Source organism: Callorhinchus milii, unplaced genomic scaffold, assembly GCF_018977255.1.
Source record: "Callorhinchus milii isolate IMCB2004 unplaced genomic scaffold, IMCB_Cmil_1.0 Scaffold11, whole genome shotgun sequence".
In the NCBI taxonomy this organism is placed as follows: domain Eukaryota; kingdom Metazoa; phylum Chordata; class Chondrichthyes; order Chimaeriformes; family Callorhinchidae; genus Callorhinchus; species Callorhinchus milii.
In genome coordinates, this window is record NW_024704752.1 from 13,429,341 (window position 1) to 13,441,446 (window position 12,106).

A 12,106-nucleotide genomic window follows, 5' to 3' on the forward strand; every position below is an offset into this window, starting at 1 on the left:
AACAACACATAGACAGACACACAGACAGCCAAACCAAGGTGCACTTTTCCTCTTGTGCAAACCCCCCCCCAAAAAAAAACCCCATGTGAAATCACTTCTTTTCGAAGCGTTTTCTCTCTCTCCGATTGATGTAGGAATCGGGAAGAACTCCGGTCGCTATGACATTGCCGAGTGTTGAGCAGCGACTCGAGGACACAGCCCCAGGAGGAGAGCTGAACCCTGAAACCCGGGATCGGGGCATTGCAGATGGCATCCTCCACCAGGCGGCCCCCCCCAAGCCTGTCAGCCCCACTCACACAGACACCCCCCACCTCAGCCCGGTGCCAAAGGCAAGGCAGCCCGAGCAGGCCTGGTCAGATGGCTGCACGTATGAAGGAGACCTCAAAGACGGGCAGAAGCATGGGTTTGGGGTATTTAGATGGGGCAATGGGGAGGTAAGTGGATCAAAGATCAATCAAAACCTGTGTGGGGGGTTGGGGTGGTTGGGGGAGTTGGGGGGGGTGGTTGGGGAGGTTGGGGAGGTTGGGGGTTGGGGGGGTTGGGGTGGTTGGGGGAGTTGGGGGGGGTGGTTGGGGAGGTTGGGAGGTTGGGGAGGTTGGGGGGGTTGGGGAGGTTTGGGAGGTTGGAGGGGTTGGGGGGGTTGGGGGGGTTGGGGGGGTTGGGGAGGTTGGGGAGGTAAGTTCCTCTAAAACTGGCCTCATCCACAAATCTCATTTCAATAACCACAACTTGCAATTTACACAGCATATATGTTTATGTTATATATATTCATTTCAATGTTGTGTAGATATACATGAAACAAGGGAATAGAAAAGTATTGGGGTTGGGGTGGCGGGTGGGGGGGGTGGGGGGGTGATGGAAGAGGCTCATGAGAGTATAAATATTGGCATCGACTATTAATAAAAATAATGGGACTTGTTGGGCACAATGTCCCGTTTCGGTAATTCCACGTAATAAGCACAACTGGTCATCACTAAAATAAGTGGCACAGCCTTTATAAGGTTTTGATTGTCGTTTGAAGGGTATGGAGAAATTCTTAGCGAGCCAAGAACAGTTCGCTCTTTAGAACTTACTTACATCCTGCTATGACCTACAATTCAGACAGAATATATTCTATATATTCGGAAAATAATGAAGCCCTAAATGTTACCATTGCAGTCTTATGAAGGAGATTTCTATAAAGATCATCGTCACGGTGATGGAATTTACTCTTGGACAGATGGAGTCAAATTTATTGGAAAATTTTACCTTGATCGTAAAGAAGGCTATGGTACCATAGAAATGAACGATGGCTCTGTGTTCCAGGTATTCAGCGATTCTGAAACATACATGATCTAATAACACACAACAAATTCCAAAATGTAACTTTGTCCATTTAAATTTACAGCTAACAGAATCTTTCTAACAGATGTAACTCCATTGGCAACAAAGCTCACCTGAATTACCCCACATTTCACATCAAGAGTGTCTATACAATGAATTCTCCCCCTGTTCTTCAACCAAGCAAACAGTTACTACACTGGCAAGTAATTACTTGTGAAGAACTCAGAATATTTTGAGACAAGGTCCTTTAAAAATACAAGTTCTTTCTTTCCACTCTCATTCTCCCCCAATGACTTAGAATGGGAAGCCTCATTCAACCCAAGATCTTGATTCCACTGGGAATTCTTTAGATATTCCCTATGCATCAGATGTATGAATAAGGATTCTATTCATGTCACAGCATGTTTTTTGTTCAGTAACCTAGAAAATGTATTTTCTTTGCTGTTTAGGGGTTGTATAAATCTGATGAACGCTTTGGACCGGGGGTCTTGACGTACCCCAATGGACACCAAGATGTGGGTCTGTGGTACCGCGACCACTTGATCAAGCTTTGTACTGCTCTCCCCAGAAAGTTTACAATGAAGAATCACCCATATTATCATCCCATTATCAAGAAAAACACCCTTGTGATAAACCCTTCAGAAGAAGAGAAGTATGTTTGGAGAAGGGACCCTAACACAGACCCGTTTTTCTATCCTTTCAAAAAGCTGCTCTTTGATGATAAATACACTTTGCCTCAAAACATTGAGCAATACTCCAATGATTGCGATCACCTCCCTCTCACTTACTCATTCAAGGATGATTGCGACAAGTATTTTTTCAAGAAAGATTATAGAATAAGGATTGCAGAAGGTAACCAAGAAATTGACTTACTGAACAATACCCCTTTGCTCATTAAAATGCAGAAGCATATCCACAGACATAGGTATGCAGTTGTAGATTACAATGTTGTACAAACCTAATCTTTTACTCTTGCTAATTCTCTCTACCTTATTTTCCCCCTCCCTGATCTCCTGATACTGTTTCATTCTATTTTTTTCTTCCATTGGTAGGATTCCACAGGTGCTGGATCGCTACATAGTGATCAAGAGTTAGCTGAATCCAAGCAATAAGGACTTGGATAAGTAACTGTAGTATCTCTGTTGCCTCAGTTGAGATCAGATAATTCAGCATAGGCTCTGGAATCAACCTCTGTGTGGCTCAGATGATCATCTCACTGAGCCATAAATCTTTAAATTAGTTTTCTCTCTCCTGAGGACCAAATTGGTCTGAACAGATTTATGTAGGGTTTTTATCAATGTTAGACTTCTGTTGATGCAACATTTCCATCATCTCTGGGAGTTTGCCAAGTATAGCCTGCCAGTGACTCATCTTTCAATTATTCACCCAATGTCTGGTCTCAGCTAGGCACATGGAACTATATACTGTATCTACAATTGGAAATTCAATAAAGAAGGGTAATAAGCCAGTGTTCCTGACTTTCCAGGTTGAGGCTCTTGCTCAATTTCCCTTGATGTTCCTATATCTATTACATAGATTTTAATAATAATAATCCTTGCATTTGATATAGTGCCTTATCACGTCATTCAGACGTCTCAAAGAGGTTCACCAAATATACTGTAAAGTGGATTGATTGTGTATTTGGTGGGCAAAACATTTAAATAAAATATCCTCAAAAAGTATCCATAGTTTGGCAAATTTTTAGATAAAGTTTTAATTTTGAAGCCTTTTTTGTAAATTATTTTGAGAACTACAGAAAACTGAAAACTACAAGAAAAGTCTAAATTTTTAAAATTGCCAAATTCTGATGCTCTAAAATGTTACATAAACAGACATAGTCAGAAAAAGCTCCAGTGGAATGCAACTGCCGTGATTGAAGGAATTCGGGAGGGCTTTGGACCCAAAGGCATTCTTGAGTGCAATGCTGAAAAGCTGATTTCTGCAGCTGGAAATGGGAACTTTAAGAAAGTAAAGGAAATCCTGAAAGCCAACTTAGCAAGTGCAGATGTTGCTGATCTCAATGGGAATACGCCACTCATTGCTGCTTCTGTAAGTATTCAGTTATCACTTGTTTGGCTTGTCAATTGAATCTGTTAAGCAAATTAAGCTGGGGCTCACTCAGTTGCTCAGAACTGTACGAAAAGGCTCAGAAGGTCTCACCTTCAATTTCTTATCTGTTTTGCTTTAGCTGATCTCAACCAGGATGGGGTATAAAATTGTTGTTAATGCCTTAGTATCCCATCTCAAGTAAGAACACACTGTAATTGTCTTCAAGTGCAGAAGAGAGAGAAATATGTCAAATGTATTAGATGTAGATGAGAATCGTTGAGCATTAATCCTTGACAATTGCAGCTCATTCACCTGTTACAGCTTATGAACAATTTCTTACAGATCATTTGTCACAACAACATCATTAACTTTCTCCTCGATAACGGAGCTAATGTGAACAAGCTGGATGATGAAAGTACCACTGCCCTCATTTCCTGCAACACTTTGTACTACCCCATCGATTCTTTCCAATTTGAAATTCCTGCTCAATTGGTAAATTCAGTAGGTTGTAAACTATTGTAAACTATAATATGTTTGTATATCTGTATCTAGAGTCTGTTTGGCAAAGATGAAAAACAGTGTTGCCAAAAAGTTAGTATTATTGGTGTGTATCAGACCCCTCTTCCAGTCAGAGGTGGCCCCTGTTGAATGAATTCTTTGGATAGGGTTAAACCTGCCAAGGAGTGACGCTGAAAGAGATTTAGGTGTGTTAGTTGACAAGTCGCTCACCATGTTAAAACAGTGTGAGGCAGCCACGAACGAGGCAAACAGGATGCTGGGCTATATTGCTAAATCAGGTGAGTTTAGATCCCCAGGCATCATTCTCAGGCTGTACAGTGGTCTGGTCAGGCCGCACTTTGAAAACTGCATACAGTTCTGGCCACCGTGATAGAAGGGGGCTGCTCAAGCCTGAGAGGCAGTGCAGAAGAGGGCAATGAGGATAATCCCTGATGTTAGAGGAATGAGCTAATAGCAATGAATTAGACAAGCTAAGGCTCAGGCAAAAGTCTCAGTCTCAAGGGTGTCCAGCATAGAACAATCAATGGCTGCTAGACACTGAGGCTAATTGAATCCAAACATATAAGTGCCCAATTTACCCAAGATCTCCTTTTCTTTACCTCCAGGGAAATGAACTATATAAACCTTAAATGTACCAGCTGTAAAGACAGTAGATTATCCACCCCAATGTTACTCACTAAGTGTTTTCTGAATGCCACAATTCCAACCAGTAACAAGATTAATATCTACTGCCCAGAAAGCTCCCTTACTGCATCATACAATGAGTGTGATTCCACACAGTGAGCCCTTGGATTTAATCATGCCACTGTGGTCAGGTGTCCAGTTGAGATGATGCAATCCAATAGTTGATTTGAATACCTGAGTTGAATAGTTCTCGTTTTAGTAGGAACATTTCATTTGCTTTATTGTCAATGCTATTGTCTTGTTTCTGGATAGACAAACTATGAATCCCACAAAAGGATGAGTTCATCTAATGGGCAAAAGTAGCCAGAATACTAAGAATAACAGTTTCAGTTATGCAAAGAATGACTTAGATCAAATGTAGTTTAAGCACATTATTGTTGTCTTCTGATCTTTGTTCACTTAATTTTCAACTGCTCTTTCACCAGAATTCTTCAACAGAAATGGATAAACCACTCACGACTGATTTGAATACAGAAATTCTCCATGTATACGATCAACAAATTAAGCTTGGCACCTTAAATCGTGTGAGAAGTCTACATGCAGATCAGCATTTGAACCAAAAGCATATTGAATTATTTGAACAAAGCCTTGAAGAAAGCGAGGATATCATTGAGCACGAAGCTAAGGAGGATCAGTATGAGATAAACATTGGCTCTGCAACATCTCAGCCTTTCGAATCTTTTGAGGCCCTCCATGACTTTTCTATTGATGTTTCCAACAAGAAATTGCAGTATGCTGCTGAAATCTTAAGCCGTAATGCAATGTTCAACCGATTGATTGAAGAACAAGGATCATCCAAGCATGATATGGCAGAAATTGTGTGGAAAATGGCCCAAATGAAAAGCGAGTAGGTGTAGAAGATGCACTGCTTCATTCCATGTTTATTAATAGTTGCTCTCTCTGAAACTAACCCGGAAAAACAGGTTCCTGAATTTTGCCTGCAGTCTTTGACCTTCAGTGTAAAACCAAGGACCATCAACATTTAAAATACTAAAAAGACAATGTTCTTCCACTCTCATAAGCAAACCTCTTACTTAACTTAATTTTTTGAATGTTCAGTCATGTAATATATTTAAAGTAATTCCCAAAATGCCATTTTTTCAATTTTTGTAACATTTTCAGACACCGGAAAAGAAAGAAGACAATCAAGTTGCTTCTCCACAGAGGTGCAGACCCTAATATCTTTACAGACCCAATGCAAACAATTTTCTTTCCTGTGCTAGCAGCCGATGTTAGTGGGGTGAAGCTCTTACTGGAGACAGGAGTAAATACAAATATCCGATTCCCCAAAAAGGTAAGGTAATCGGGATGTTTTGTGGTAAAAAGAGCACTGTGTGACTGGAGATAAATTACCATCATTGCCTCACATTATTCCTCTATGAGGTATTGTCGTAACTGTCTTAAAACTCATACATTGCATTTACAAGAGAGGATAAAATACTGTTGAATAAAACACTGAAGTGATGTTGTCAAGTATAATTCTTAACAACCAGCTACAGCTGTGTCGTGTGACTCATACTGCAATGTAGCTTTACTGTGTAGCTAATGCTGCAGTGATACTGCCTATGTGAGTGAGTCGTGGTGCACTGTAGCTGCTGCATGATTCACAATGCAGTGTGGCTACCACATGGGCAATAATGTGACACTACCGTTAAACCGTATAGTATAGTATGACTCATTTTGCAAACCTATTTGTGTACTTACTGCACAGCAATGATATTTGTATTTACATATTATGGAGCTGCAACACAATCAGAAGGTCCAGTGCCTGCACAATCCAAATGATGGATAACATCGTCTAAGTCCTGAGGTTGTGATTCTGCTAAATAAGGCTGCTTCCATCTTACCTCTAGTCTTTAGCACCTAGGCTGATGGTACTGTGCGCTCTGAGAAGCTATTCTGCGTAGAGGGCAGGTGCTATACAAGTGCAAGCTGTTGTTGTTGTACTAATAATAGGTCTCACTTCCGATTTTTAATTATCTGTTCTTTTTAAACAGAGTCAAGGCTTATTAGTTGGAGGCGGGATTGATCAAACATCCAAAGTAAGGCAAAGTTGAACTCAAACTCGGTCTCCCAGTTATTACAGATTCCGAGTCTCTGTTTTCTTGTGAAGGTTGTCAAAGGAATGGGAGGGCGAAGAGTAGTAGTACATATTATAAAATGTGGTGTCTATATTATATGTTGAAGGGTACCAGACCTCAGATTACAAGGTAAAAACTAACTCAAGGAATACAAGAAAACGCATGATAATGTAGTCTGGGATACCATCCAGACAGCTGTCTGTATTTTATTCTCACTTTACCCTCAGAGACACATTGACTGTATTTGAGACTTTACTTGTGATAATGTTGCTTTCAGCTGACCTTTATGAAATTAGTTGCTATCAACCTCTGTACTTTATATACAGGTTTGATTTTGGGAGCAATCTATCATTGAGTAAAACGCAATGAACCAGTTCATTACTGCAAGCAGGCTAGGCAAGGGCAACTAACCCCTTTTCAAGCTAAGAAATCCAGTGTAGGTATTTAGCTTGGCACCTTTAACCGGTATTTGTAGTAGCAAAATGATGGAGGGGGTTGGAATTTTGATGTCACATGATGGAAGGGCAAGCATCATGTCTGCAATTATCACATGATAAGTTGAACTGACAGCTAGCAAAGCCCCGCTATCTCAATATCACTATGATCTCAGCCTCACTTGTATTCCATTTAGATGCGGCGGGTGAAAATATTCTTGGTGGGGTTGGGGGAAGGCTGAGTAAAACTTAGCTAAAGAGTCGGTTCCCTTTAAGACAGGTGAGCTGTTGGCTTGATTGACTGGTCCATCAGCTATTTACAGATGAGGATGCCTCTGCAAGCCGCCTGCTGGACTGTAAGAGGATAGGCACTGCCAATGAGTTAGGAGAGGGGCAAGAGTGGGCTTGTGGGGGCCACGGCAGCTCAGAGGTCTGGCTGTGGTCTTCCTGAGAGCTTTCCCCTTCTAGCTTCCCTTAAAGAGGCAACTACAGACAGACAGATGGAAGAGGAAGAGAGCAAGTGGCAGTGAGTTAAGTTCATGGTAGTGTAGATTTCACAGAAACATTAAATGGTATGTGAACAGAATGAGTTCAAATCAACCTCATTTGTTTCTAGTCCTAGCCATCCACTGGCTATGCTTCTATATACATTCCACATCCTAAAAACCTGCATGATAAAGCTTTTTCCAACCACTCCTTAACCCCGAGCTCTGTGCCCTCACTAGCAATTTACCAAATAGCAGAACTAATCTTTTACTATCTATCCTCTCAAATACTTTAAGAATTTTTAAGATCTCCATTAGATTCCCCCGTAACCTTCTCTGTCAATCAATTCCTCATTCAGCCGAATTGGAGAGATATGGGTTGGTAAGGAAAATGATTTAAGAAGATTGCTTTAGGTCCTGAGCAGGGTTGGAATTAAACACGTGCCCCATCAATGCAATCCCCATACCTGTATCCTTCTAATAATGCCCGTTATTACGACTCCATTATATGAATGACAAAATGAACTATACACTGGGAAAAAAAACATTCCGTGGCCCCAATTTTTGGAGCATTCACATGAAAAACTAACTTGCCAAAGGCTCCCATTTGGTAAAATTATGCAAGTGGCAGTGAGTTAAGTTCATGGTTGTGTAGATTTCACAGAAACATTAAATGGTATATGTGAACAGAATGACATCAAGTCAACCTCATTTGTTTCTCATCTTATAGAAATAATTGACCCCTTTTAAAGCATGGCAATTTGAAGTCCCAACAATCCCAAGAGTGCTACAACATGGCCTATTACCAGTCAGTGCTTCTGTAATATTGTGGCCAAATCCTTGTCCTAAAAAAACAATCAACTTCTGGGTTATCAGATCGCTACTGACGTCACTTCATGCAGAGTTGAGATCTAATATCCTTGAAGTCATCTAATTTTTTGTTTAGTACAGGGCCTGGCAACCGGCTTTTTAAAGCAAGTTCACCAGCCTTCTACGTATATTTATAGGTGGGGTCCGATACCCCATTCATACTGTAAGCAAACCCAAGTTATAAAGAAGATCTATTTAAACAAGGAACACATGTGGAAATTAGAACTATTTCTCCACAGCTGGCTGGACTACCTCCTCTACACATTGCTGTGTCCATCCCTGGCGTTAAAGGAGTGAAGATTACAGAACTACTGCTTAATTCAGCAGCAGACCCAGATGCTGGAGCAGAAGATATGTATGACATATACCAACCTGACATGGTACACTTTCCAGGGTTTCAGTTTCTGGTTCGATAATTGAGTAGAAAGGTCCGCAAGTCTTTGATCACCTGCCCTAAATTTCTGTCCAGAGCAAGGGATATTGAGTAACCTGCAACAAAAGCAGAAGCAGATGGTTAAACTCTAAACTTAAAACTAGAGCAAAACAGTTTAGGATTGAGAAGAGGAAGAATTTCGATCATAATAATAATAATCATAATATTTGCATTTAATGTGGCGCCTGTTTACATTGTTAAGGCGTCTCAAAGTGGTTGTGACAGGATACAATGTAAAATGGATTAAATGTATTTATGGGTGAAACGCTTAACAACAACAATAACAAGATTTCATTTATAGAGCGCCTTTCACGTCGGGAGGACGTCCCAAGGTGCTGGACAGTTGGGTCGGGACCCGAGCAAGGGGGAAATGGTCAGGGTGAGGGGAGGGAAGGGAGGGAGCGAAGAGGGGGTAGAGAGTCGAGATGGGAGCTGAAGGCACGGTCGAAGAGAAAGGTCTTGAGACCGGCCTTGAAGGAGGAAAGGGAGGAGGCAAGGCGAAGGCACTGGGGGATGGAGTTCCAGAGCCTCGGGGCTGAGAGGCTGAAGGCCCGGCCACCGATGGTAGGGCGGTTGGGGCGGGGGATGTGGAGCAGACCGGAGCCAGAGGAACGGAGGGTACGGGCAGGTAAGTAGGGGAATAGTAGGTCGGAGAGGTAGGAGGGAGCGAGGCCGTGAATGGCCTTGTAGGTGAGGATGAGAATCTTGAATTCTTAAGTGACAAGAGCACAATTAATATCCTCCACAAGATAAAAAGCATCATCCTCTTTATATGTAATAAAGGTTGAACTTCTTTCAAAGAATGTGGAAAATGCCAAGTCATTTACTGTTTTCCATTTCCATTTCACTCACTTTCTCAGTGGCAATGTTTTATTCTCTCCTCACTCTCTTCTCACTTTTCTGTTTGCCCACTCACTTTTTTCCTCTAACCCACTCTGCCTTCCTTCCCCAGTTCTTCTCCTTTCTCCCTCAACCTTTCTTTTTCTTGCAGGTTTCTGGTGTCCAGCAGCTGATCGGGTTCGAAGTAAAAAGCCTCAATCATTCTGGGGTCCCTCCACATTACTTCGATCAGCCTGCAATAATTCCCCCAAATGTTGGTCGATCTCCACTGCACATTGCTGCCCAACGTGATGATGATTACAAGGTAGAAAGAAATTTTTAAAAAATTCATTGCGCTGTTGAATATAACCCCAGTCACAGTTTTGCATTATATTCGACTGCGATATTCCTTGATTTTACTGATTTGTCCTTTTTTTTTATTATACTTTCTGCCTGCACTGTGTAAGGTTTCTGCTGCTGCACATGTGAGTTGCTTGAATATCATTGAGCTCACTTGTAAAGCTCTTCCCTTGACTTTAGAGTTTCTCTTTTTACTCCTGCGTAGTGACTTGTGGCATATTCCAGATTTCAGTGCTTGGTCCTTTCCTTTTCTCTAGCTGTGACTCTCTCACTCGGTGAATCATCCATAAATATATGTGCGCTGACGATCCCAGCAAGCCACATATCTAATAAGCTGTTTCAATGATATCTCTGAGCTGATGAGTTCTTTTTGTGTAAACATGGTTATTGATCTGTAAGTGAGTTTCCTTCTTTGCTGCTCATCCCAGAATGCTCATGAGATTGTTCAGCAGCTATTGACGCATAATGCAAATCCCAATACCCTGTGGAGCGGGCACTCACCACTCTCGTTGGCAATCGGCAGTGGAAACGACCTGGTATGTCTTCCCTTTCAATTCTCTTTGCTTCACTTGAAGGTAAAATCCAGTGCTCTGGCAACAAAATTTTATTATTATTATCCTTGCATTTGATATGGTGCTTTTCACGTCTTCTGGACATCTCAAAGCGCTTCACAGAATATGCTGTAAAGTGAATTGACCGTATATTTGTAGGCGAAACGCGGCAGCCAATTGCGCACGGCAGCATCCAACAAACAGTCATGGATTGAAATGACCAATTTATTATTGTTTTTTTCTTGAGGGATTATTATCATTATTATTAGTCGTAAAAACTAACATTAACAAAGAGGGAAAAAAATTAATGCTGGANTTTTTTTTACACAGTGAGTCCTGTGATTATGGAGCCAACAGTTCCACTATTGACAAAATTAATTAATTAATAATAAGGTTTACTCACCCGCTCTAAACTCCGTAGACCCATCACACCAGTCCTCGCCAAGTTCCACTGTCTCCCTATCACAGAACAGATAGATTTCAAGATTCTTATACTCATCTACAAATCCTTCGACACCCTGACACTTCCCTACCTTTCCGTCCTGCTTACTCCCACTTACCCTCCATGCTCCCTTGTTGACAGTCCAGCAAAAATCTGGGTCTCACCTTCTGTTGTTATTTTTCCGCTCCTTCATTCGGACCATCTGAAACATTTTACCAAAAGTGGGTGGGAGCAGGAGGAACAAGCATTCATGGTTGCAAGTTTAACAAAAAACAATTGTTTTTTAACCGATGCGATATTGATGTAAGGATAATTGTGCGAGTGTGGACACAAAAAGAGTGAAACTCAGTGCAGTTTGCATGAATGCAACTAATGATTAGACACCTTATGGGCCCAGAGAATCATTTTTATCAGAGAAGTCTGTTTTAGCTTCCTGCAGGACTGATGAATTGCCACTGAGTGGCATCAGTGTGCTTGCTACAAAATCTTCAATGTATCCTGTCTTCCATTAGAGGCAATATTAACCTAGCAGCAGTAAAGACACCTGCCATTAAGAATGTAGTTGACAAGAAAAATACAACAATAAAAACTTTTGAAGAAACTAGAAAACCACTTGCTCAACCCCTTGCAGATGAAGTGAAGGCAAGTGTATAGAAATAAGCCTGAATTTATCAAAGGAAACACAGGTTTGAAGCTGTAGTTGGGAAGCGAATAAATGTAACCTACAACTTGTACACTGGTCCAGGCAGTTGTGACCTCACAGTCCTGTGCAAGAGAAGATTCAATAATTGTTTGGTGACCTTTGAGCTTTCTTTTTTCTCTCTCTCTATCTTCTGTCGTACGTAGGCAGTGGATGAACTCTTGAACAATAGAGCTAACGTGAATCTACCACTCGGTAACGGGGTAGGGAGTGCTCTTGCTTCAGCACTGAACCCAACGTATGAGCACAGGAGATCAATGCAAGATCGACTTGCACTAGTAAGTAATTTGCCCTTTGCTTTTTTAAGCCATTAATAGGAAAACTCAAGACTGCATGCTATTACCACAGGACTACCC

At 41.4% G+C, this 12,106-nt stretch overlaps 1 protein-coding gene across 3 annotated transcripts in view; it reads left to right on the forward strand.

Annotated features, from left to right (window-relative positions):
* Window positions 1–12,106, forward strand: part of ankmy1 (ankyrin repeat and MYND domain containing 1) — an 18,437-nt gene continuing 6,331 nt past the window's right edge. For 2 of the 3 annotated variants that reach the window (XM_007887179.2, XM_042338985.1), the window contains exons 1-11: window positions 1–434; window positions 1,159–1,305; window positions 1,773–2,248; window positions 3,156–3,372; window positions 3,715–3,864; window positions 5,001–5,422; window positions 5,698–5,869; window positions 6,573–6,617; window positions 9,870–10,022; window positions 10,486–10,593; window positions 11,897–12,028. In XM_007887179.2, coding sequence (XP_007885370.1) covers window positions 159–434; window positions 1,159–1,305; window positions 1,773–2,248; window positions 3,156–3,372; window positions 3,715–3,864; window positions 5,001–5,422; window positions 5,698–5,869; window positions 6,573–6,617; window positions 9,870–10,022; window positions 10,486–10,593; window positions 11,897–12,028 — 2,298 coding nt within the window. In that variant the 5' untranslated portion in view covers window positions 1–158. The remainder of the gene's footprint in view (window positions 435–1,158; window positions 1,306–1,772; window positions 2,249–3,155; window positions 3,373–3,714; window positions 3,865–5,000; window positions 5,423–5,697; window positions 5,870–6,572; window positions 6,618–9,869; window positions 10,023–10,485; window positions 10,594–11,896; window positions 12,029–12,106) is intronic. The other variant, XM_042338986.1, reaches the window with a different exon arrangement.